General features: G+C 42.8%; 1 protein-coding gene across 3 annotated transcripts in view; it reads right to left on the bottom strand.

Annotated features, from left to right (window-relative positions):
• CDKAL1 (CDK5 regulatory subunit associated protein 1 like 1) overlaps positions 1-25,299 on the bottom strand; it is a 1,042,481-nt gene that overhangs the window by 931,260 nt on the left and 85,922 nt on the right. For all 3 annotated transcript variants that reach the window (XM_068236967.1, XM_068236968.1, XM_068236969.1), the window contains exon 4: positions 10,039-10,123. In XM_068236967.1, the coding sequence (XP_068093068.1) occupies positions 10,039-10,123 (85 nt within the window). The remainder of the gene's footprint in view (positions 1-10,038; positions 10,124-25,299) is intronic.

The raw sequence follows: 25,299 nt of genomic DNA, 5'->3' as shown, positions 1-25,299 counted from the left end.
CTTACATTCTAATGTGTTAAGGGATAGGACAAATCGGTGATTGGAAGTTGTGTATGAAATGGTAAAGTGGTGGTCAGAAGCCAAAGTCTCCTAAGTTAGAGTACGCTTGCCTGAAAAGGCAAGTTTAGTGTGCCTAAAAAAAGGCTAAGTGTGGGTGAGTGGTGGATGTGTTGAAGGAGGGAGTTCCAGAGCAGGAGAGAGGATCCAGAGACGTCTTGTATGTGGGAGTGAGAAGAGGTGACCAAAGAGGAAGACCAGAGAGGAGGACAAGAGATTGTTATTTGTAGAACAGAGATTGTGTGTAGGATGGTATTTGGAAATAAGTTTATTCAAACAAGAAGCCTATAAGACTATAGCTTTTAATCCTAGCTTTAATTTCTTGGAAGAGATGGCGGCTAAGATGAAAAGCTTACTAAGTCTTGAAAGCTGACTCTGTAAATTTGATAACTACACTTTAAAAAGTGAGCCTTTAGCATACCAGAGTATAAAAAAAATAGAACTAACGATTAAAAAAATATGTAGTTTGCCTTTGGAGAGAGGAACTACATGTAAAAACTGTTTTAAGCAATTGGAAGTGTTAATGTCAGGCGTGTGAGCTGGAGTGGTGTTCTGCTTAGCATAGCATCATGACATTAAGTCACTTTACAGATATGTTTTTGAAAATATGAATGGGATTGCAAACAAGACAACAGCCTTCCAGTAGCAGGTACATTAGGCATAACTTACAGATGAATTTCCAGGCAGCTGGATGTCCCAGGGTCTGCTTGGGAAACAGCAGTCAGCTAGTTGGCTTTTCCTTGGCTGATGGGTTATGTATTTGCCTGTAATGGACATTCTACTCCTCATCAGTATCAATCCCTCGCTCTTTCAATAACATACATCCTAAGCTGAACTCAGCCTGTATGTAAGGCTTTAGCATGTTGACCACCATTAAATATCTACAGGTAACTTGATCCAAAAGTCAAACCTTCCTTCAATGTGCCAAGCAGATTAGGGATTTTCCCTGGTCTGCAATTTGCTGAACTTGGTGGTCGATGAGCAATGTGCAAGGATACAGGCTCTATAATGTAAATCCAACAGGTACATCTTCAATAGTACTAACTAATTGGGAACCAATTTTGCCTAATCGCAAACAATGGACCTGCTGCATTTTTTGCGTAAAAAAGTATAGTGCAGGAAAATCACAAAGTAATCATGGTGCTGCGCAATTTTCTTGCAGTCCAGCAATTTTAAAATGTTTGCCATGTTTTCCCCCCGTTCTCTGTTGGAAAATGCAAATGCAATTGTGCTGTGAACGCCACCTGAACCTCCGATAACTGCGTGGCAACATGTGTGTGTTTATAGGTAAAATTGCAATCACCCTTAGGCAGAACTTCAAGCTACATAAACAACTGAAATACAGCTCTGCTTTTATACCCGGTAACACTGTGCAGATGCCAGGGGACTCTTGGCACTTCAAGGAAGCTTATAGTTGAAGAAATATACACACTGGCACTAATGACTTCCCTTTAAGCTGCTAGCGCATTGGCTTCTATGCCAATTCTCTACCCTTAGATTTAAAATTACTATCCCATGATGAGAATGCAGATCAAGTGTCCTGACTTAATTGAGTACTTGTTCCAAGTCATTAACTCCTCTGAGCAAGTATTCCTCATCAGTATGTGAAAGCACAGAGGTTCCAAACAACAGTTTAGCAGTCAGGTAGTGAGGATTATTTTATTTTCTTAAAGTGTAGGAATGGTATTGTCCACATTTCTCATAGCACAGGTTTCCTGTAACTCTTTCTTGCCACAAGTGACCAACACAACTGGTGTCACCTTGCAGTTCAACTGCCAATAACTTTCTACTCACAGAGCCTTTCCACAAATGTCTGCACTACATCAATGGCATAAGTACCAATACAGTTTACCACACGTATGTTAATATGCCTTTTGTGCCACATGTATTTAGCCTTAAAGAGAACCTGTGCTAAAAACAGCTTTGAATATATTGCACACGTAGCATTATAGTTAGAAAATACAACAAATACTACCTAGCTAAACCTCGCCCAATTAAAATTTCTGATAAGTGGGTTGCTGTATAAAATTCAGGCTACCACCATTTTAAAAAGGCAAATGTAAAAGGTAAACACTCAAATTGAAGGCAAATTTCTGCATTTGTAACTCTAGGAGCCTCCTAAAAAGGTGCTCAAAGAAATACTTGCAATCTTGAAACCCAGAATACCGGAGCAGTTAGAGAGATGGGGGAAAGGCTACATTACCTAATAAGATACTAAAAGGGATAAGAAAGGGGAACAACTTTGAAGAGAGAATGGACTATACAAAATGTGTAAGAAGGACATAGGTAATGACTGCACATTTTATGTCAATACAAATCGCATCTTGCTATACAATCACTAACACTCAGCACTCAATCACTCATAACAAGCTGGAACGCTAAACAACTTGAATGCAAGTTGTATTTAGTTGTAAATGGAGGATATTTGCTACCAAAATGATTTGTACACAACACATTCCAAATTAGACCCTTTCACCGGTGTTAAGATTCCCTGTAAGTCTAAAGGGTCCCTAATCTACCCACAACAGTCAACAAGCAACATTTCATGCTCATGAACCTGGGATTCACGCTGAGGCCTGTCTGGTTCTACCATTCTAGGGAACACGTACATATGCACAGGGAGCAATATACTGCACTACTCACACCATTATCTAAATGGGCTGCACTGACAAAGGAACAGGAGTGCTACAGCCTCCAGCCAGACCACAATGGCTGCTGAAATATACACACAAACTAGGAAAGCAATACTTTAAAAGGGTCCAGGATTTAAATGGGAAAGGAAGTTCTGAGGGGAGTGGTCTAATTTACATATAAAACAATCACTAACCCTCTGCACTTAAACACTCACAAGTTGGAACTCTAGTAATGGTAAAAACAACTTGAATGCAAGTTGTGTTGGAATACACTAAATAGAGGATATTCACTTATCAGTATTAGCCTGTGACAGAAATAATTGTACAGAGGAGTACTACACCTGGGTGCCAGCTGATAATGAACAAAGTATATGGTAGTCATACTGAGAGGTACCCAGCCTTCATATCTCATGAGAGGCTTTCATTCTTCAGCCAAAGTGTCAACACTAATGCTGGGAATACATGGCTCGATTCTGAGTCATTTAGATGGCTTGATACATCATTTCAGACACGTCCGATCTCCCGCCGGATCGTTTCCGCGCTCGATTCTGCATAGAGGACAATGGAAAAAGATAAGAAAAACGAGCAGAAGATAAGAGAAGCGGCAGAATTGAGCGGAAAAATTGAGCCGTGTATGCCAAGCATAAAAGATACACTTTGAATCACACCTCTTTTTATATTATTTGTACATCCTCCTAGAGTGCAGTAGTAGAAGGGCCAAGATGTGTGGAATCAAGGAGTCGGAGCAATTTTTGGGTACCTGGAGTCAGAGGTTTCATAAACTGAGGAGTCAACTGATTTTTGAGCCAACTCCACAGACCTAGTGGACACAGCGCCAGCCATCCTATATTAAGGGGTTACTCCTTTTGCAGAGCCCAATTAACAGTGGGGACAGTGGCATAAAAGAAAAAAGTAGATCTATGTTCTTGCAAGATCGAGTATGTGCTATTTGTAAATGAAGCTCGAATTATGACGGGCTGCTATAAGCAAACACTTTATCTCTCTCAAGAAGACCTATTCTAGGTTAACTGGGGACCTGCTGGAGCCTAGGGGAAGACCTCTAAATGTATGGTGATCCCTTCATCCAAACATGAAGAACTTGGGTCGTCCAGTAGAAGAAGTGGGCACTGCAAAATGAGTACAGGAAGGCAATACAAACAATTACCAGGAGCACATAGAGGAAAATAAATTATTTTATGACAAGGATCATATATGCTTGCACGCAAATGGCTGAAGTTAGCAGCCTGCTTTTGGTTTTCATTGAACATACACCACTGCAGGCTAAAGTTCTCCCTGATCTGGTCTTATTCAGCAAACCTTCTTCCAGAAATGGGTTCTGTTCTCTGAGCAGAAGCAGTGCTGCATCTCAAAATATAAATAAAACACCACACAGCTTTTCATGGCACATCACAATGTAGACTTTCTTCAGAGACACATGCAGGTAGACCATCTCCAACCACAGTAAGCAGGGGGCTGATTAGCCCTGGAAGTTGTCCCCAGAATGATATGTTGAAAGACAGTTTAACCAGCATATTCCATCTCTTAGACTGGTCAGAATCAGAATTTCTGATAAATAATTTAATAGTTTGCAGCTGATAACTTTTTATTGCACTAAAATATAAGCAGAATGGTGTGACCTTTGTTCTGGTTGAATGGCTAAATTGGTTTCTTTCTAATGGCTGGATGTCATAAAAAATACTGCCAGAGACCTGACCAGCAGCTCTCCACTGGTCTCATCCACCGCACTCATTTCTTCCAGGGATGAGATTTCACCCTCTGAATGTTCTGAGTCCGAATTCCATTTCCTCTTTTGTCCCTGCTGAGATTCGCCAACAGTTATCAATGTCTTGGGAGAGGAAGGAATAACTTTAGGTGGTAATGATTCAGGCACTGCTGAAGAGGTAGAGGGGGCAGACTCTTTATAGGATTGAAAAGTAGCTTTTATTTCTGACTTCATCCATCCCATAAGGTCTTTAAACATAGTTGGGGTTTCCTCTTTAAAGAGAATCTGCATTGTTAAAATCGCACAAAAGTAAACATACCAGTGCGTTAGGGGACATCTCCTATTACCCTCTGTCACAATTTCGCCGCTCCTCGCTGCATTAAAAGTGGTTAAAAACAGTTTTAAAAACGTTTGTTTATAAACAAACAAAATGGCCACCAAAACAGGAAGTAGGTTGATGTACAGTATGCCCACACATAGAAAATACATCCATACACAAGCAGGCAGTATACAGCCTTCCTTTTTAATCTCAAGAGATCATTTGTGTGTTTCTTTCCCCCTGCATCTCTCATGCACTGAAGTTTCAGGCTGCTCTTTTCTTCCTGCAAACAGCTTTGCCCTTGTCTGTAATTCATCAGTATGTGAAAGCCCAGCCAGCTCAGAGGACGATTTATCCAGCTTGTAAAAGATAAGAGAGAAGAGAGAAGAGAGAAGCTGCTCTAATCTAAATAACACACAGGCAGTGTGCATAGAGGGACCTGGAAGGGGGAGTTCATAGCAGAACCACAACACTGAAGAACTTGGCAGCCTTCCAGACACAGCCTGACAAGTCTGACAGGGGAAAGATACATTGATTTATTACAGAGACTGATGGTAGAAAGTGCTGCAGTTAGCCAGAACACATTAGAATAGCTTTTGGAACTTGTAGGATGATAAAAAACAGGATGCAATTTTTGTTACGGAGTCTCTTTAACCACTTTCTGAGTACAGGAATAACAAACTTTTTCCTGATGTAGTTGAAAATTTTGCTGCACATAAAGCACACTTCTTCTCTTTACGCTTTTGCTCCGTTTTTGGCAATTGCGCTGAAGAATGGCCTGATTCAGCTTTTGTTTCCTTTCCTTTAACCGGCTTGTCAGCTTTATCCAGCTTGGGCTACAAGCAAGAAAAAGAAAGGAACTAAATTACTATCTATAATAATAAAAGAGACCACAAGAAATAATGCCCACACTGTGGGACTACATACCAGACCAGCACTGGAGCTCTGCTCAGCAGATCCCTGCGGAGATATGTCTGATCCTTCCATGGTAAATGAGAGTCATGGAAAACAGACCGAGTTGCTTTATATACCTGCCTGGTTCGGCCACTGAAAGGCTTCCCCCGCACCAACAACCATGCACATACGTTCCCTCCTGACCCTCAGCCTGGACTTACTTTGCCGCCAGCAATGAAGGGGTTAATTCTGGACGGCGTTCAGCATCTTGCCGCTCACCGCTCCATGCCGCCCCCACGCCCGTCCAGCTTCCGCTGTTTCCTGGAGGGGCGTGCCCAGGCTTCCTCCTGGTCACCTGACCCGGATGAGCCAATCCCACCTCCGCAACGCCGATCATTGCACGCGCACTGCCCGCACAGCTTCTCGCCCCATAAATCCTAGCGTCTGAGGTCTGTAATTCGGAGACCAGCGTCCTCTCCCCACATCAATCCGACTGGCTGGTGTATACACCGGGGGGAACAGCCGCTCAGAGCCTGCCGCCTGACATGGACTCTCCTGATCGATACTCCTCCTTCCGTGGACAGGAATTAAACTGGATGTAAGTTCATTTAGGGTTGTACATATATGTATACTGCTGCTGGGTATGCTAATTTTAACCTTCTCCTGTCCAATTGTATATGGAGGGAATTTATCTCATATGGGTGCTGTCCTGGAGACGACCCTGGGAAAAATATTTAAAATAAACACATGAGGTAACTTCAAATAAACATTACATACTAACCTTGCCATCAGTTCCTCTCAGAAGCTCACCATTTTCTTCTGACAATAATCCCTTCCAGTTCTGACAATATTTTGTCAGATCTGAAATATATCAGTTGCTGTCAGTAAAATATCAGTTGCTGTCAGTTATAGCTGAGAGGAAAACTGATGTACCAGGTAATGTCCATGTTTCCCTATGGCTCAAGTGGGCGATGTTACAGTTTAACTGTGTGCTGACCATTTTCAAAATGGAGGACAGAAAATTCCCTTGATCACAGTGAACAAACAGGACGCGGGACAGGAGAAACGCACTGAGGAGTAGACTACATGGAAGGTAAGTATGACTTGTGTATGCTTATTTTGACTTTTAATTTTCAGTTCAGGTTTTCTTTAAGGAGGAGCTAAGGCCACATTCACACTTGCGGTTTGAATCCGCAAGTGTCCGGGGGTCCGGGTCCGGAGGCCGCAAAGAGACCGTACTAGTCTCTGCGGTGGCCACAAGTTGCCACCAGTTGCGGATCCGGAATGTATCAGTTCCTGCTACAATAAAGTAGCCGGAACTAGATACATTGCAGTGCCAGAAAGGCACCGCAAGCATGGGAGATACCGGTGTGTAGTCCGGGCCCCCCAAGTGGCATAGGACCGGTGCTGGAAGCATCCGGTCCTATTGCCAGTGTGATGAGAAACATCCGTTTCTCATTGCACAGCATGGCCGCATGTTCGGGTCAGGATCCGGCCCGGGTGCGTGGGCCGGATGACCGGACCCGAAAAATAGCGCATGTTGGAAAACTGTCCGGAGTCCGGATCCGATCCGGCTCCATTCTGTACAGAACGGACGCATGTGAACGTCCGCATAGACTTTGCATTGCTATGCGGAACGTACGTTCCGTTAGTACAGTATACGGTCTGGATCCGATCAGGCGAATCCGGACAGGGAATGCTAATGTGAACCGGGCCTTACACCAAGCAGCCTAAATTACCTAACTGTAATGGAGTAAGGCAAATAGAACACTTACTGCAAGTACAAAATCTCTCTTGTAATCCTATTGTGCTGTTTAGTAAGGGGGGGGGGGGGGGTCTGTAATTATCTTTGTACTGCTCTCATTCACCCTTTTAATTATTATTATTATTATTATTTTTTTATAAATATTTAAAGGGACTCCGAGCAGTGCAGAAACTATGGAAAGATGCACATCATTTTAAAGCTCTCTTTCTCCTCTTTCCAATGATATATAAACCGCCACCCTACGCCTTTTAGTTTTCGCTATTTTCGCGATTGAAATTGCCGCGGCCGCGATTTTGATCGCGAAAATAGAGAAAACTAAAAGGCGTAGGGCAACGATGTAGGTGTCGTCAGAAAGAGGAGAAAGAGAGCTTTAAAATGATATCCATCAAGCCATAGTTATATTGTATTACACAGGGCGACTTTTTGTCAAAGTCAGAAGCTGCATTCAGCAGAATGGAGCTGCTGACACTGGGGAAAGTGTCGTCCTGTGTAATACAATATAACTATGGCTTGATGGATATCATTTTAAAGCTCTCTTTCTCCTCTTTCTGACGACACCTAAATCGTTGCCCTACACCTTTTAGTTTTCTCTATTTTCGCGATCGAAATCGCGGTCGCGGCAATTTCAATCGCGAAAATAGCGAAAACTAAAAGACGTAGGGTGGTGGTTTATATATCATTGGAAAGAGGAGAAAGAGAGCTTTAAAATGATATGCATCTTTTCATAGTTTCTGCACTGCTCGGAGTCCCTTTAACCTAGTTCTGCAATGCTCTGAAGCAAAAAAAGCCTTGAGTTCTACCTCTACAAAGCAACTGTAAAAAAGTGAGTTGTAAACTCTGTGTCATCCTATCAGAAGCATGGTAATGAATGCCACATACACTGCTTACAGGAAACCTGTAATGCACCCCACCCCCAAAATAAAAAAAGTTTCACTTGCCTGGGGCTTCTGAAAACCCCCTGTGCCGTCTCTGAACGATCCTCCAGTCCCCCGCTGCAGCTCAGTTTCGTTACTGCCAACTTGCAAGTTGACAGCATCTTCACGGCCCTGGCCGCGCACACCCCAGGAGCGTCCTGCTCAGGTGCAGTACGAGAAAACCTTGCACTACGCCTGTGCAGGACGCTCCAAATAAGGGGGATGCAAACGAGGACGTGCGAAGCCCGGGCCACGCAGGCGCAGTGGACTGCAACTTGCGATAACAGAGCCGCTACGGGGTACTGGAAAATCGTTCAGAGACAGCGCGGGCACAGGGAAGCTGCAGGGGGCTGGTAGAACCCCCAGGTAAGTTCCCTTTTTTTTTGGGGGGGGGGGGGGGGGGGGACGGACATTACAGGTTTCCTCTAAAAAGGGTGAGAAACACATTTTGACACTGCTTATCCAGGGCACATTTCTGCTTAAACCATGTGGTGGTAGATATAGGTATATAAACAACCATAAGGGTTATGGTTTAGAGAACATTGCTCACAATACTCCTTTCATTGGGCTCATGCTTAAGGGCAGGCTCATACAGCCAGCTGCTCATTTTGCCAAGGCCAAACACTTTTCTGCCACCATGCAGAAAAACATTTGGCATCATTTGCCATTGATTAATTCCTGCTTTTTGAGCCCTAGGGGGATGCCGTAACCATTATCGCCACCAATGTCATGAGCCACATGTAGCACCTAGGAAAACTCGATTGACCATGGCGCTTGTTTAAACAATGGCAATCAGTGGGGAGATGAATGCTCCCACTCATCTCAATACGTGACTGTACAGAAGTAAACTACAGGGAAAGACTAAGGCAACCGTACATCTGAATTGGCCCTAATGCTTAAAAGAGAACTGTAGAGAGAGGTGTATGGAGGCTGCCATATTTATTTCCATTTAAGCTATACCAGTTACCTGGCTATCCTGCTGATCCTCTGCCTCTAATACTTTCAGCCATAGACCCTGAACAAGCATGCAGCAGATCAGGTTTTTCTGACAATTTTGACAGATATGACAAGATTTGCTGCATGCTTGTTTCTGGTGTGATTCAGCCACTACTTCAGCCAAATAGCTCAGCACGACTGCAAGGCAACTGGTATTGCTTAAAAGGAAATAAATATGGCAGCCTCCATATATCTCTCACTACAGTTCTCATTTAAAAGATTGATGTGCAGGATAAGGCAGAGAAGACAATGTCACACTGACAGCGCCTTTTAGTCCTTCAACAATATCAGAAGAGAGATTGACAGCTGGCCAATGGGAAAAACTCAGTAAGCACAGTTTACTGATCTAACTGAAGTGTCACTGTACACTTGCATAGAAATAGCAGTCAGAGAGCAAGAGCGTATAGCATTTAAAGCAATTTTTAGACTTGCCAACAAGCTTACTTTAAAGCCACACAGAGGTAGCAGAAGCCTCTTAAACAGGCAGCTGCATTATAAAACAGGAACACTTGGACAAGGGTTTCTGGTCTAAAAATGCAGAGGAGAAATGGAATAATGTACACAGACTGCATTTGCGGATCAAAGAACAGTGACTGCAGGAAAGCCACAGGCATGGGTTATGAAGTATTATTCATATCCATGGACGGCACAGTTCAAAGTCATGGTTTGGTTGTATACAGGCTTTCCCGAATCAGAATATATCAGATAATTTTTCATGAATCTGTTGGAGCACTTACTTTATAGAGTTCCTGAAGTGATCCTCAGCTGGGCTCTTCACCGTGCAACTATTCAGTAGCCATAAGTCTGCTTGATCTGGACTCTCTGCATAAGAACAAGAGATTACACTTATAATCTATCAAGTAAATAAATATATATACACACATTTAGCTGAATACCCAAATTGTAACATGCACAAGAACCTCTGAAAAAAACAAACAATTCGAACTCTGAAAAATAACTTTAAAAAAAAATAGAAAGTACATCAGCTAAGTAGTGGAACACCTTCTACTGAACCATCACTGCACTTACTCTGACATATTGGGTCATACAGTGAGGTCCATAGATATTGGGACATTGACAAATTTGTAAAATGTTTGGCTCTTTACACAACCACAATGGATTTGAAATGAAATGAACACATTGGGAATGATTCACAAAGCTTTCTCACCTGTTTTCACCTTATCTATGTTACTTTTTTAAACTCCCAAAGAGCAATACAATTAGGGTAAGTAATAGAAAAATGAATTTAATCAGAAACAACTTACTTTGAGTGATTATTTTGCTTGTAAATGTGCTGAAAGTTTATGGTTGCAAATCCTTTGCAATCAATTACAGCCTGCAGTCTGGAACGCATAGACTTTACCAGACGTTGGGTTTCCTCCCTGGTGATGCTCTGCCAGGCCTCTACTGTAACTTTTTTCAGTTCCTGCTTGTTCTTGGGACATTTTCCCTTCAGCAAGTGAAATGCATGCTCAATCCCATTCAGGTCAGGTGATTGACTTGGCCATTGCATAACAGTCAACTTCTTTCCTCCAAAATTTCTTTGGTTGCTTTTGCAGTATGCTTTTGGCCATTGTCCATCTGCACTGTGAAGCGCCGTTGAATGAGTTCTGAAGCTTTTGACTGAATATGAGCAGATAATATTGCCCGAAAAACTTCTGAATTCCTCCTACTGTTTGTCAGCAGTCACATCATATCAAATACAAGAGAACCAGTTCCATTGGCAGCCATACATGCCCACGCCATGACACTACCACCACCATGCTTTACTGATGAGGTGGTGTGCTTAGGATCATGAGCAGTTCCTTTCCTTCTCCATACTCTTCTCTTCCTATCACTCTGGTATAAGTTGATCTTGGTCTCATCTGTCCATACGATGTTCTTCCAGAACTGTGAAGACTTTTTTTTTTAGATGTCCTGGCAAACTCTAATCTGACCTTCCTGTTTTTGAGGCACACCAATGGTTTACATCTTGTGGTGAACCCATTGTATTCTCTCTGGTGAAGTATTCTCTTGATTGTTGACTTTGACACACATACACCTACCTCCTGGAGAGTGTTCTTGATCTGGCCAACTGTTGTGAAGGGTGTTTTTTTTCACCAGGGGAACAATTCTTCGGTCATCCACCACAGTTATTTTCTGTGGTCTTTTGGTGTTGCTGAGCTCGCTGGTATGTTCCTTCTTTTTAAGAATGTTCCAAACAGTTGTCACACCTAATATTTTTGCTCTCTCTGATGGTTTTGTTTTGTTTTTTCAACCTAATGATGGATGGCTTGACACACCTGGCCATGGAACTGCTGAGAAGCCAATTGTCACATTACTTTTGCTCCCTTAACAAGTGGGAGATACATATGCAGACTGCTGTAATTCCTACACCGTTCACCTTATTTGGATGTAAACACCAATTAAATTAAAGCTGACAGCCTGCAGTTAAAGCACATCGAGTTGGTTTCATTTCAAATCCATTGTGGTTGTGTATAGAGTCAAAAATGTTAGAATTGTGTCAATGTCCCAATATTTATGGACCTGACTGTATCTCTACTTTAAAATAGCAGAAAGGGCCACACAGCGAAAAAGAATCTGCAAATTGTACACAATCAACCAGTTAACATTTGTAGACCACCCATGCAGTTCCTGAAAAAAGCACCATGTTCATTATAGTTATTGTGAATGGAAATCACAAAGATCACGGTCCCCTCAGTTTCAAGCATCACCAGTTCCCAGTTTGACAAGTGGATAAAATTGTGCAGCCTGTCAAGATTGGGGTTAGCTGTGCTGGTGTTCAGCCTCAATTTTAAAAGAAACCTCAAGCGAGCAGGAAGTTATTTATATCTCCAGGCATCATCATTTTTAATCACCACATATGTGCCAATCTAATTTTGAAAAGAGCGCGTAAATAAATTTTATGGCCGTTTTCCACTGAGAAATGTGATCACTGTGCAATTTGATCCCGTTTCTCACAATTTGCCCTGCAGGGAGTGTGCTGTGATCCTTCAGGAGTACAACGCGATCCTTAGAGAGTACGACGCGATTACAATGCATCTGCATTTTCTGATGAGAAACGCTGAATCACAGGGAAAATAAAACACTATTGCATAGCAGTGCGATTGCTACGCGATTTTCCTGCACTATACTCTGTATAGGACGGCGATCACGCGTAAAATTGGTCTTTTGGGAACTCGACTTGACCCGCTGATACAAACCGTCAAAAAATGTGAAATTTGATTCTGTGGGAACAAGTCAACATTTTGTTTAAAACATTTTTTTTTAAAGAAAAAGGTTTAACCTTCGGGGTAAGCCGCGCAGGAGGTTTTCTCAGGCCCTGCTGGGCCGATCTGCGTAATTTTTTTTCCCCTGAACGCAGCTAGCACTTTGCTAGCTGCGTCAGCACACCGATCGCCGCCGCCCCGCGCCGATTCGCTGCTATCCGCGCCGCGCAGAACCCCCCCCCCTGCACTGCCTAGCCTATCAGCGCCAGGCAGCGCTAAGGGGTGGATCGGGTCTCCCTTAGACGTCACAACGTCCATGACGTCATCCCACCCCGTCGCCATGGCGACGGGGAAGCCCTCCAGGTAATCCCGTTCTTTGAACGGGATTTCCTGATCGCCTATTGCCGGAGGCAATCGGAGGGGCTGGGGGGATGCCGCTGAGCAGCGGCTATCATGTAGCGAGCCCTAGGATTAAAAAAAACACACAAAAAAAAACGCAGCGCTGCCCCCTGGCGGTTTTTAATAGGCCGCCAGGAGCGTTAATCACACTTTGCTGTGGTACAATGAGGGCACATGGGGACAGAGGTGACACAGTGGGAGAGACCGAGCGGAACACTAGCACTAGGGCACAAGGATGACAGAGAGGGACACTGAAGGCACTCAGGAATAGAGGTGACACAGAGGGGGACACTGGAGGCACAGGAGGGTATAGAGCAGGGGTAGGGAACGTTGGCTCTCCAGCTGTTAAGGAACTACAAGTCCCACAATGCATTGCAGGAGTCTGACAGTCACACTCATGATTAATAAAGGCAAATGCATGCTGGGATTTGTAGTTTTATCACAGCTGGAGAGCCTACCCCTGGTATAGAGGATAAAAATGGCACAGTCCCTATCTCATTTGTTAACTGTAGACTACCTACAGTTTATCTTTAACTGAATTTCTACCCAGTGATGATTGTGCAGACATGCATGCAGAGAGATGGGGTAGAACAACGTGGACAAAAGAAAAATCATTCCGGTATATTTTTTAATTGTTTGACTTTGCAAAGCAAATATGGGCCACATTTCTGTTTATTGCCAATCAATTACAGAAGGTAAAAAGCAGACATGCAAATGTAATGCAAAATGGCAACAATGAGTCCATTACTGAGTAAATTAAAGTGTGGCTTTTCCCTGGTCTCTTACCTTGCTATTTTCATGCAGACATTACAACAGAAAGCTCTGTAATTCAGAATCCTCCTCTGCAGGATCAAATTAATGATCTTTATCTAAATAATCTATATAAGCATACTCAGAGTTCAACACTCTGGACACATTCCAAGCCACTCCAAGTACAGAAGCATGTTCTCCTGAAATAACCCCTGTGCAGAGTCAAAAATAAAATCACAAAATGGCCAGAGACAGTTCAGCTTGTTTGTTTTTTCAGATTCAATCCACATTAGGTCAATCTGTTTCAAATCTGTATAGGTTGGTGATTCATGCCAAAAATGTCCTGCCTTTCTGGTGCCCACATAGTATTCTGGGTCATCCTTCTCCACAGTGTCTTCCTGCTCTGTCACCTAGTTGACACAGTGCACAAAAGGCTAGGTTCACAGTGGTCAGTTGCATAACGCATGCATTATAATGCACTATGGTGACTGATCTGCAATGGAGACTGGACATAGACTTCAATACAAAGCCTTCATGCAGCGAGTTAGAATAATGTGATCAGTTACAACGCAGTACCGTGAACAGGTCCATAGAATTATATGGGCAGTGAGTTGACATGCAAAATTACAACTGACCACTGTGAACAAGGCCAAAGTCTTAGAAATTGATTACAGGCGGCGTAGTCATGAATTCACTACTGCTCATATCCTATATAAGACATGGCATCACAAAGGGGGCGCTGGTGGCCGCTAATTCTTACTAACAGGCATTTCAGAATTTAAAAAAAAAAAAAAAAAAAAAGTCTAGTTAAAGTGGAGCTCCGCTGTATATTCCAAAGTGAAAATTAGCTACTGCAACAAGCTACATCTGATGCCTATTCTATTTTACTTCACTTTTCAGGGATTTATTAAACGTATGCATGTTTCGTTATTAAACAGATTTAAACCTAAAACGTCCTAAAATTGCAGAGATACAATAAACCACATTCAAAACCCGTGCAAGGAAGTGAGAACTCCACCATGCCATGACACTGGAGCTAATCTTTTGACCCTTCAAAAGGCAAAGGGGTAAGAAAAAAAAATGGTCAAAGCCAGGAATAAAAAAAAACAAAGAAACAAACAACAACAAAAAAATCAGTTTTACTTTGCTGGGGCTTCAACCAGCCCCCTCCAGCCATCCCATGCCCTCGCAGTCACTCACTGAGCCTCCAGATCCCCCGTTGCCAGCTAGTTTCGTTTTCTCAGACAGGCCTAGCCACGAGTATTTTTCTTCGCGTTCCAGTCCGCAATATTGTCCTGCACCTGTTCAGGATGCTATTGAGGACAGGAACATGAAGAAGGATACACGTGGCCGGGCCTGCGCAGAAAGCCCGCAGACTCCCTGTCAGGGGCTGTCTGCGAAAACGAAACTAGCTGGCAGTGGGGGACCGGAGGCCCCGTGAGTGACTTCGAGGGCACGGGACAGCTGGAGGGGGCTGGTAGAAACCTCAGTCAAGTAAAAATGATTTTTTATTCCTGACTTAAGTGTCCCTTTAAGATGAGGGAAAGTGTTGATATGCTTATATTTATTTCACATTGGGCATTAAGGTTACTTGAACCTACTGAAATCCATTTTTTACCCCGCGACTTGCAGTACTGGCCAATTTGTCCCTTTTATCCACAGAGAATGAAGGGATACCACTTGCAACCATTTCATGACAAGTTGTAAAGCTCGCTATGTTAAATGATAGCCACTTTCAAAGGTCTCAGAAATAGTAATCAGCACAGGCAAACAACTACAGCTGGTAGCCTAGTGGTTCAACTACTTCACAAGCTTTCTATGCTTTTGAGGGCTCGTTTCCACTATTGCGAATCCGCATGCGTTCGCACATGTAATGCAAGTGGATGGGCCTGTTTCCACTGTAGCGTTGTTGAGGTGCGTTTTTTTCAGCGGTGAAAAAAAGCACAAAAGAATTCGCCTGCGAGTGGAATGCATGCGAATCGCATGCAATGTATTTAGTAGGGAAATTGCATGCGGTTACCCCATGCGTTTTTTGCCGCGAATTCGCATAGGTACCAATGTAAATTCACACAGGCAGTGACATGGTTAAAATCGCATATACCCTCAGCTATGCGAATTCGCGGCAAAAACGCATGGGGAATCGCATCCGCGTGCGATTTAATCAGCGGTGGAATCCAGGCGATTCCGCACCGCAATAGTGGAAACGAGCCCTAAGTGGAAACCGTCTGTAGTAGTCCTTCCAACAAAGGTTTGCACAGTTGCAGGTAAGATTCTAAGTTGTAGGATAGTAGGTTTATTATGCAAGCTGAACAAACATCACACTGCTGTTCAAGAAAGAAAAAAAAGTTATCTTCTTGCTACTAAAGTAAAGCCAACTAAAACAATCTCCATCCTTCATTACCAAAGATAGGACTTTCTTTGGATTAGTTATGCAGTTAATTATTACTTAGAACTTGGAAGCCTAATCAGACTTTGCAAAGAAACTGAAGCATGTTTCCAATCCTTCAACACTTTGAATACTTAAACCAACTTTTATCACTACAGCAATGCAAAACCAAAGTTATGCTGACCTTAGCTCTACTGAAAAAGTATTTTTCCGGTCCTAATATTTATATTCACAATAAACTACCAGAGTACAACGCAGCTTAACTATGTTTTAAGTTATGTTTAAAGAATTTAAAATGCGTACATGAAAAACTGGCACCGTGGGAATTAGTGCTGGAGATATCCGCAAACAGCATTTTGGTGAATTACCGATATTGTACCATGTACCAAGTAATTGGATACTGTAGTAAAATAAAATCGGTTATCTTTACCATTATTTTACTGTGGCTAACCTTACTCTCACATAATGCCTCTTTCTCAATGCCTCATCTGCCCCTCGCCAATGCCTAATGGTGGCCATTCACCATACAATTAAAAGATCCAATTCTTCACCAATTCGATAATTTCAATCAGTTGTCCCTAAAAATCGAGTTTTTTTTGTTTTTTGATTGATAAATCCGATCGAATTTCCCATTTTTTTTTATTTTTGGAGACTGGACATGTTGGAAGTTTCAGACCCACTTTATCAAGAATTGTATGGTGTGCAATGGATTGTCAATTAGTTGATGTACAGTCCCAATAATTTTTTTTCTGAGCTTTCAATTATTTTATATAGGATTGGGGAAAAATTGGAGATTGGGGAAAAAATGAACATGGTGTGTGGTACATTGGTCAGATTTTTGAATTGTTACAGTTAGAAAAATTGATTGCTATTCTTGAATTGAACAGATATTTAAAAAATTTGTATGGTGTACAAATCACCATCATCTACCTTTACCGGTGCTCGGGCACTGAAATTACCTGTAATAGCCGCTGGTCATGGCTATCAACTAGAGCGCCAATGGCAAAGCCCAAATGAACTGCTTTATTTGAAATTGCTATTCATTAACAAATATGCAGCCTTACTAGTACTTTAGGGGAAAATCATGAAGGAGTTAAAAATTTGTGTAATTGTAAAAATTTGAAAAATCACATGGAACAATGAGCAGGAGGAAAGAGGGGCTGCTGCAACCCCCACACATGCGGTCATTTACTCAGGAGCAGGACATCAATGAGCCACATCAATGTTAGTCAGAAATCTCCCGCTTCACAGATGATTCGATAAAAGTCTAATCTAATTTATTGCAACATCTACGGACACACAGCAAAACAGCTCATGCGCATCTGATCTAGTGGGTGTACAACCTCCCTGATGGATGAGAGAGCTGGAGTTCCGGATTGTCTCTGCTGAGTGCACCATTTTTCTCATCAACCCTCCCACTGAAAGCTATCTTGTCGTGCACCAGGAAGCTGTCACGCCTCCCCACGCCATAGTACTCAGCCCTAAACTGTCACCAAAGGAATTGAGTCTTGATCCCTGCAGGCCACATTCTTTGACCGTACCTCTACCCTAAATTTCAGGTACTCGTTATGGCCAGTTTAGAAGCTTTCCTTTCACCTGCATACTTTAATCAATATCTATATCTGATAATTAGAGAATAAAACTGCTTTAAAGGACACTTGATGTGAGAGGGATATGAAGGTTAACATTTATTTCCCCCTAAACAATGCCAGTTGCTTGGCAGTCCTGCTGATCTCTGGCTGCAGATGTCTGAATCATACAACTGAAACAGGCATGCAGTAAATCCAGTCAGACTTTAGTCACAAACATCTGATTTGCATGCTTGTTCAGAGTCAATGGCTATAAGTACCAGAGGCAGATAATCAGTGGGACAGCGAGGCAATTTGCATTGTTTGAAAAGTAAATAAATATGGCAGCCTCTATATCCCTCTCACTTCAGGTGTGCTTTAATTTGCACATCCTACAAAACTACCCCAGGTCACCCAGCTATCACAACAAACATGTAAAGGAAAAGAGCAAAGCGCTATTCAATACAACATGCAAAGGTGACCAAAGCATTATGGTTTTCTAAGACATTAACATAATCAAAGGCTATATTGATCAAACGATCACTCAGTGCATGCTTTTTTTCTGATTACCTTCTACTATAGTTGCAAGAACAAAACGTTGATTGCTGCTGAAATGGACTTTTTATGTATATTGCCGTTTTATTATGTAGTACCCAGCAGCAATCATTGATTTCGGAGGTTGAGATTCGACTCATTTCTCCAGGTGCTGGCATCCCAAGAGACATTGGATTTAAACTCTATCTTCCAGCTTTAAGACATAAAGAACCCACCTGAGCAAGATATGTCCAAACACTTATTAAATTGGACCTTCCAGCATTTTATTGACTTTTACAAGGTTGCCTGCCTATTTCTTATAATGGTTATCTTAGTCTAAGGAGCTTATGAAATACTGAGGCATGCCGAAATACAAAATCGTTTACAGGCATGGTACAGACCATTCACCGGTTTAAACTGCTCATTTAGCTTGCAGCACCAATCAGCTGGATCCGGATGGCTTAACTTTTAAGACTTTGTAAGCCAGTGGAAAGGAGGGAAAATAAGAGTTATGAAGAGGTTTCTTACAAACCGTTAAAATATAGGTATACTTATCACACTGAAAAATATGCAGCATAGATGGTATATGCACGGCATATGGAGCTAAATAGGGCTCACTTAAAGGGAACCTGAAGTGGTTAACTATATGGAGGTCGTCAGATTTATTTCCTTTTACACAATGCCAGTTGCACTTGCGGCCCTGCTGCTCTATTTTGCTGCAGTAATATCCGAATAACACCAGAAACAAGCATGCAGCTTATCTTGTGAGATCTGACAGCAATGTCAGAAACACCTGATCTGCTGCATGCTTGTTCTGGGTCTATGGCTAAAAGTATTAGGGCTCGTTCCCACTATCGCGAATCTGCATGCGTCCAACGCATGCAGATCCGCACATGTAATACAAGTGGATGGGCCTGTTTCCACTGTAGCGTTGTTGAGGTGCGTTTTTTTCAGCATGAAAAAAACGCACAAAAGAGCCAACGATTTCGCCTGCGTCGGGAATCCGTGCGAATCGCCGCTAATGTATTTAATAGTAAAAACGCATGCGTTTGTTACATGCGTTTTTACCCGCGATTTCGCGTGCGATTTCGCACCTTTTTCAATTTTATTTAGCCCTGGCAGTGTCATGGTTAATTTCGCATGGCACCCTGCCATGCGAAATCGCAGGCGAAATCGCGGGTAAAAACGCATGTGGAAACACATCCGCATGCGTTTTTACAAGCGTCGGAATGTGGCCGAAATCGCGTCGCAACAGTGGAAACAAGCCCTTAGAGGCAGAGGATCAGCAGGACTGCCAGGCAGCTGGTGTTGCATAAAAGGAAATAAATATGGCAGCCTCCATGTCCATCTCACTTCAGTTGTCCTTTAGGGCTCTTTCACACTAAGACGTTGTGTTTGATGCGACGTTAAGGACGCACAACGTGCTCCTAACGCAGCGCATGTAGGTTATAAAATTGGATGTCATTTTGTACTAAGTTATGTGTCTCTTGGTGCGCCGTTTTCGTCGCATACTGATGAAACGAAAACGGCGCATGCGTTACATTTAAAAAAACCATTACTGAGCATGTGCAACACACAACGCAGCAAATGTATTGCTAAACGCACAGCATGCAGCACTTTCTAAATATTGCTACACGTTACACACAACGCAACGTGTGCACTGTGAATGTCGCACAGACTTTGTATTGCTGTGCAATAGTCTGCGTTGGAACATTTTCTAACTTGCGACTTTAACTTCGCACTGTGAAAGAGGCCTAAAAGTACGTATTTCCTATATAGGTAAAGTTGTTTGTGCAGAAATATATTGTCAATGACTAGAACATACTAGGCCATCCTCCATTTCTGGCACAACAGTTCCAATGACATCTGTAGAGATAATAAATGCTTAAAAGCGAAATTCCACCTTTGTTAAAGGATTTTCCATGATAGGCCATGTTGTAATATTATGGTATTAAAATCTGTTCATTTCAGTTTGTAGTTAACTGCTGGTATGTTGTAAATCCCCTCCAAGTGGAAACTTTTTCCAATAATGATCATTTTATTGCTCGAAATACATCCTGAAGAGTACATATTTCTGCATAAGTTATTAGCTACACGGAGCAGGAAGCATTGTAACTTTGCATTTATCCCTTGCAGTAAACCGCAAACTGTACTACTTTCTAGTTATTTACAGTCAGCAGTAGAGATTTGGCCAAAAGGGCCCTTTTACACTTAATGCATTGTGTTGAGTTGTGTCACGTTGGACCCCATTTGCCAAAATGGGACGCAAAAGAACTCGACACAACACATTAAAGGACAGAACAGGTCTGATATGTGACATGATGAGATAGATGTGTATGTACAGTGCCAAGCACACAAAAATAACTAGGATGTGTCTTTTTTTTATTTTCTCTGTCTGAAAGTTAATCATCAGGTATGCAAGTGGCAGTTTCTATCTGGGTCAGGACTGGTTCGGACTGGGTCAAACTATTGCATAACCCTCACTGATAAATAGTTACAGCCATAAAACTTTCCTGTCAGTAAATGTCTTCTGAAAGCAGACAAAGATAAAAGGGGTCAATAATTCATAGATTTGAGCTCTGGCATACTTCAATGAAGGTGTCATTAAAGGAGTTATCCGGGTCATAGAAAGAAAATAAACGCTACTTACCGGGGGCTTCCTCCAGCCCCAATCTCCCAGGACCTCCCTCGCTGCACCTCTGTGTGCAGCCGTTCGCCGGAGCTCCGACCCGGTCCCTGGCGATGACGTCAGAGCAACCTCCAGGTAGTTCTGCGCCTGTGCAGTCCGCTCCGGCCCACGTGGCGGTGATTGACAGCGCCGCTCGCGCAGCCGCAGTACAGAGCGACCTGGAGGTCGCTCTGACGTCATCGCCGGGGACCGGGACGGAGCTACGGCGAACGGCTGCGCGCAGAGGTGCAGCGAGGGAGGTCCTGGGAGCTTGGGGCTGGAGGAAGTCCCCGGTAAGTAGCGTTTATTTTCTTTCTATAGCCCGGATAACTCCTTTAAGCAGAGACAATGAAACAGTAAAAACTTAAAAACTAGATTTAAATATAAAAAACTGTGGGATATCTAAAAAAGTCATTTTTAGGAGAAGGATAGATGCAATGTTTTTTCTCAGTTTATTTTCACCTCGAATGTCCTTTAAGTGTAAAATGGTCCTAAAGATGACCTGAAGGAAAATAAACACAGCTTTTTTTTTTTCTCAATAACGTTTGCCTGGATAACGAAAATAATTGACAAGCATCTGTAAATGAGAGCTAGCACTGCCATAAGGGGCTGGACTTCAATCATGTTATGGTCACATCCTTGGATTTGAGAACTGTGGGCACAAATAGACAGCTTTATTAACCTCCCTGGCGTGATGATTATTTCCAGATTTAGGGTCTAAAAGCCGTGTGCATTTTTCACAAGCTTTTAGACCCTAAAAACAAGAAGAAAAAAAAAATACCACAGAGAGATCTGCAGCAGCTCCTGCACATAACTAACTCAGGCACGGGATTACCGCTCTGGGCTGCGAATTTCCATTCAGAGCTTGATTGGGATTACCGCTAAGGAGGTTAAACAATGTATGGGACCAAGGGATGAGATGTATGTTTTGGTGACAGTTTTCCACCATATATCCTGTCAGGAATATACTGGGGTGCTTATGATGTAAGGATAATATTTCTTCATTTTCCTGTCTGCGTCACGTGTATTTCTGCTAGGAGGAAGCGGTTACCTTGGGTGCTAGCCTGGGGCAAGGAAGTGGCTCATTAGGCCACAAGCAGTCACCTTTGATCTGCTGTCCCAGGTGTGATTGTCTGTAAAACTAAATTTGCTTTGTATTCCTGGGGTAGCAGGGTACTGCTAATTAGCTGCCAATTGAGGAAAAATAGGCTGGTCGGCATGGCTTTTGAACTCAGGAGTCAGCAATTGTCCCATTATACAAAGCAATACTACCAGAATCTTGGGGACAGGGGAAGCTGACACAGGAAGGTTTGAAATTTACATGACAGCCAGGAAGCTTCACCCAAACTACAATCTTTTGATAAAGTGTAGAGAAACCGAGAGCCCAATATAGTGTAGTATGTTAAGCATAAATGAAGTAAAGGTTATCGTGAGAAAATTATACTCACAAACATGGGTTACCACACAGGCAACCACTGTATAGGCAGGTGAGGCGATTAGACCTGTCCTCACTCAGGGATAAGAAGTCGCTCTCTGTAGATGCGAAAGGGGGTAGATCACCCCTCCACCAGGGGTGGACACGGTATAGCAGTAGGAGAACAGAGGCGCCAGCAGGATAAAAGTGGATAAAAACTTTAAAATTTGCTGGGAGGAAGTGGTGGACTTGCCTCCATAAAGCAGACACGAAAGACTGTCTGAATAGTAGTCACAATTATTATTACTAATTAATAAATGTGACTACTATTCAGACAGTCTTTCGTGTCTGCTTTATGGAGGTAAGTCCACCACTTCCTCCCAGCAAATTTTAAAGTTTTTATCCACTTTTATCCTGCTGGCGCCTCTGTTCTCCTACTGCTATACAATCTTTTGATGTATAGACTTTTACCGGCTGGAATGTTGAGGAAGCCTTAATCAATTGTCACCTGGAGTGGGGGAAGTCCTTTTTAAAACCATTTTTTACATGTGGAAATTGAATTATGTCTGAGATTTAATTAAAACTGGTTCCTCCCCTCCCCAAGGAAGTTGCAGCCTCCAGGCGTATCTCAGAGTATAAAACAGCAGCTAGGATAGCATGGTAACTGGTAGCTCTCTGGAAATAGCAAGGACGCTAAGGGCTGCCCGACTACTGGTCGAAGCGGCGTTCTCCAGCCAATGACGTTTAAACAACGCGGTAACGTTTATTTTTCCCTTTTATTTCGGCAACCTGTCTTGTGTGCATCTTTGTAAGCTCTTAATCTTGTAACTTTTTACTTTGTAACTTTTTTACTTTGTTTTTATATATACATATATACATACATACATACATACATATAATTTTCTGCGGTGTTCCACATTTTCCTGGAATATTAAATCGTTATTTAATAAGCTTGACTTCTGCTGTACTAAACTAACACTCATAGCATAGAAGAGACTGAAGTGTAACTGTGTATAAGTCCGTGCTTGATTGTACATTTGGGCAACCCTACCGTATGAGATTGTAATTGCATTGTGTGTGGGGGCGTTTGTTATAAGTTGGCCTAAAGCGCGCAGCTGACCCAACGTACGAAAACGCCAGTGCGAGTAGCTCGACAGCAGAGTGGCTAACAGTATCATTCGGAACGACTGTTAGTGGTTTTGCTTCACTACAGTGTAAGATTGCAACTGTGCGTGTGTGTGTGCATGGCGTTCCCGTATTTGGCCTAAAGCGTAAAGCTGACCCGAATACGAAAACGGGTATTGCGTGCTGAGCACTCGACAGCCGAGTGGACGTGTCTAGCAAACCGCTAGTGGTGGCAGTAAGAAGCTTTTTAGGGGTCACAGCCTTGTTTGTAGCTTGAATAAGGCTGTTCCCCGCTTGATCTAATCAAACCCGCAGTCGGGAACCGTATATGCAGGCGTGCCGCGGGCCGGTTCCTGACAGATGCAACAAAACAGAACGATGAATGTTCTTAAATGAATATAATGGGTAGGATGGAGGCGCCCAATGTGGGTTCTATTTTAGTATTTTTAAATAAAAAATTATATAATAAAAAGAGGTAATTGCTACCTCTCCAGAAGATATAGACAACCGTTCAACTGGAAAAAAGTTTTTAATCAAAAAGCAATCTGATAACGCGTTTCTCGGGTCATGGCCCCCTTCCTCAGGTCAATACAAAATGCCTTCATAGCATAGGGGATAGAGGGTAGGCGCTATAATAATATAGAATACCTTTAATAATAATAACTTTTTTACAGTTGAACTGGTGTCTATATATTATGGAGAGGTAAGCAATTACCTCTTTATTATATTGTTTAAAATTACTAAACTAGAACACACATTGGGCGTCTCCATCCTACCCATTACCAGTCAGACCTCCTTTGGAGGTAATAGCTTTGCAGTTTTTCTGCAAAGTATATCGTATTACAGGAGAGCGACCATCCAGTATCCAGCAGGACCTGGAATACCGAGCAGGGACAGTTAATTCCCTGCAGGCCTATATGGTGTTTGCAGGAACTGCAAACCACCTTTGTGAGTATATATCTATATACGTTTATCCTCCTTATACCTGACAATACTGCACCATTGGGCTCCCGGTCTCTCCCTACTTTTCACCTAGGTATTCTTGGCCCGTACAAGAATCACCAAAGAAAAAACCTGATATGAATATCATCTCTTGCAGTAAGGAAATACATTGTGGACAACTGGTAAACGTCACACATGCCATCCACGATGGATCCACTACATGACACAAATGCTTGAAAAAGAAGCAGGTCTGGAGGGAGAAAGTGTCTAAAAAATATCTGATGACACCAAAGAGCTATTGGATCTGGCAATAAATGCTTATGAAGAGGAATAGCGGGAAGGACATAAGTAGGTTGCTTTACAGAAACGCATAAAGTAAAATAAGGCAAACCCTAAGCAGAACAAGTGGTTGGCCTTCAGAGGGAAAGAGGCATCAGTTCCTAGTTTCAACATATGAGACAAGCACCTGGAAAGGGATGTAGGCTGCATGTGCTATATATTATACAAAATAGCAGGAGTAGTGGAAGGGGTGTTTAGGCAAGACACACGTGGTAGCGGCATACCAGTCAGCTCTAGCCCTGATGATTTTAGTAAGGCTTAAATCAGAGAAGAGCAGTGAAGTTTCACTGTGATAAATGTTAATTTAATAATCCCCTGCTCAGTTGGTCAATTCTGTTGATCAGACAGATATCAGTTTACAGACAGCATTACTTAACCTCCCTGGCGGTAAGCCCGTGCTGAGCAAGGGCTATGCCGCCGGGAGGCACCGCTCAGGCCCTGCTGGGCCGATTTGCATAATTTTTTTTTTGCTGCACGCAGCTAGCACTTTGCTAGCTGCGTGCAGTGCCCGATCGCCGCCGCTACCCGCCGATCCGCCGCTATACGCGCCGCCGCAGCCGCCCCTCCCAGACCCTATGCGCTGCCTGGCCAATCAGTGCCAGGCAGCGCTGTGGGGTGGATCGGAGTCCCCTATGACGTCACGACGTCGATGACGTCGGTGACG

Source organism: Hyperolius riggenbachi, chromosome 5, assembly GCF_040937935.1.
Source record: "Hyperolius riggenbachi isolate aHypRig1 chromosome 5, aHypRig1.pri, whole genome shotgun sequence".
In the NCBI taxonomy this organism is placed as follows: Eukaryota; Metazoa; Chordata; class Amphibia; order Anura; family Hyperoliidae; genus Hyperolius; species Hyperolius riggenbachi.
This window is presented reverse-complemented; position numbering and strand designations above follow the sequence as displayed.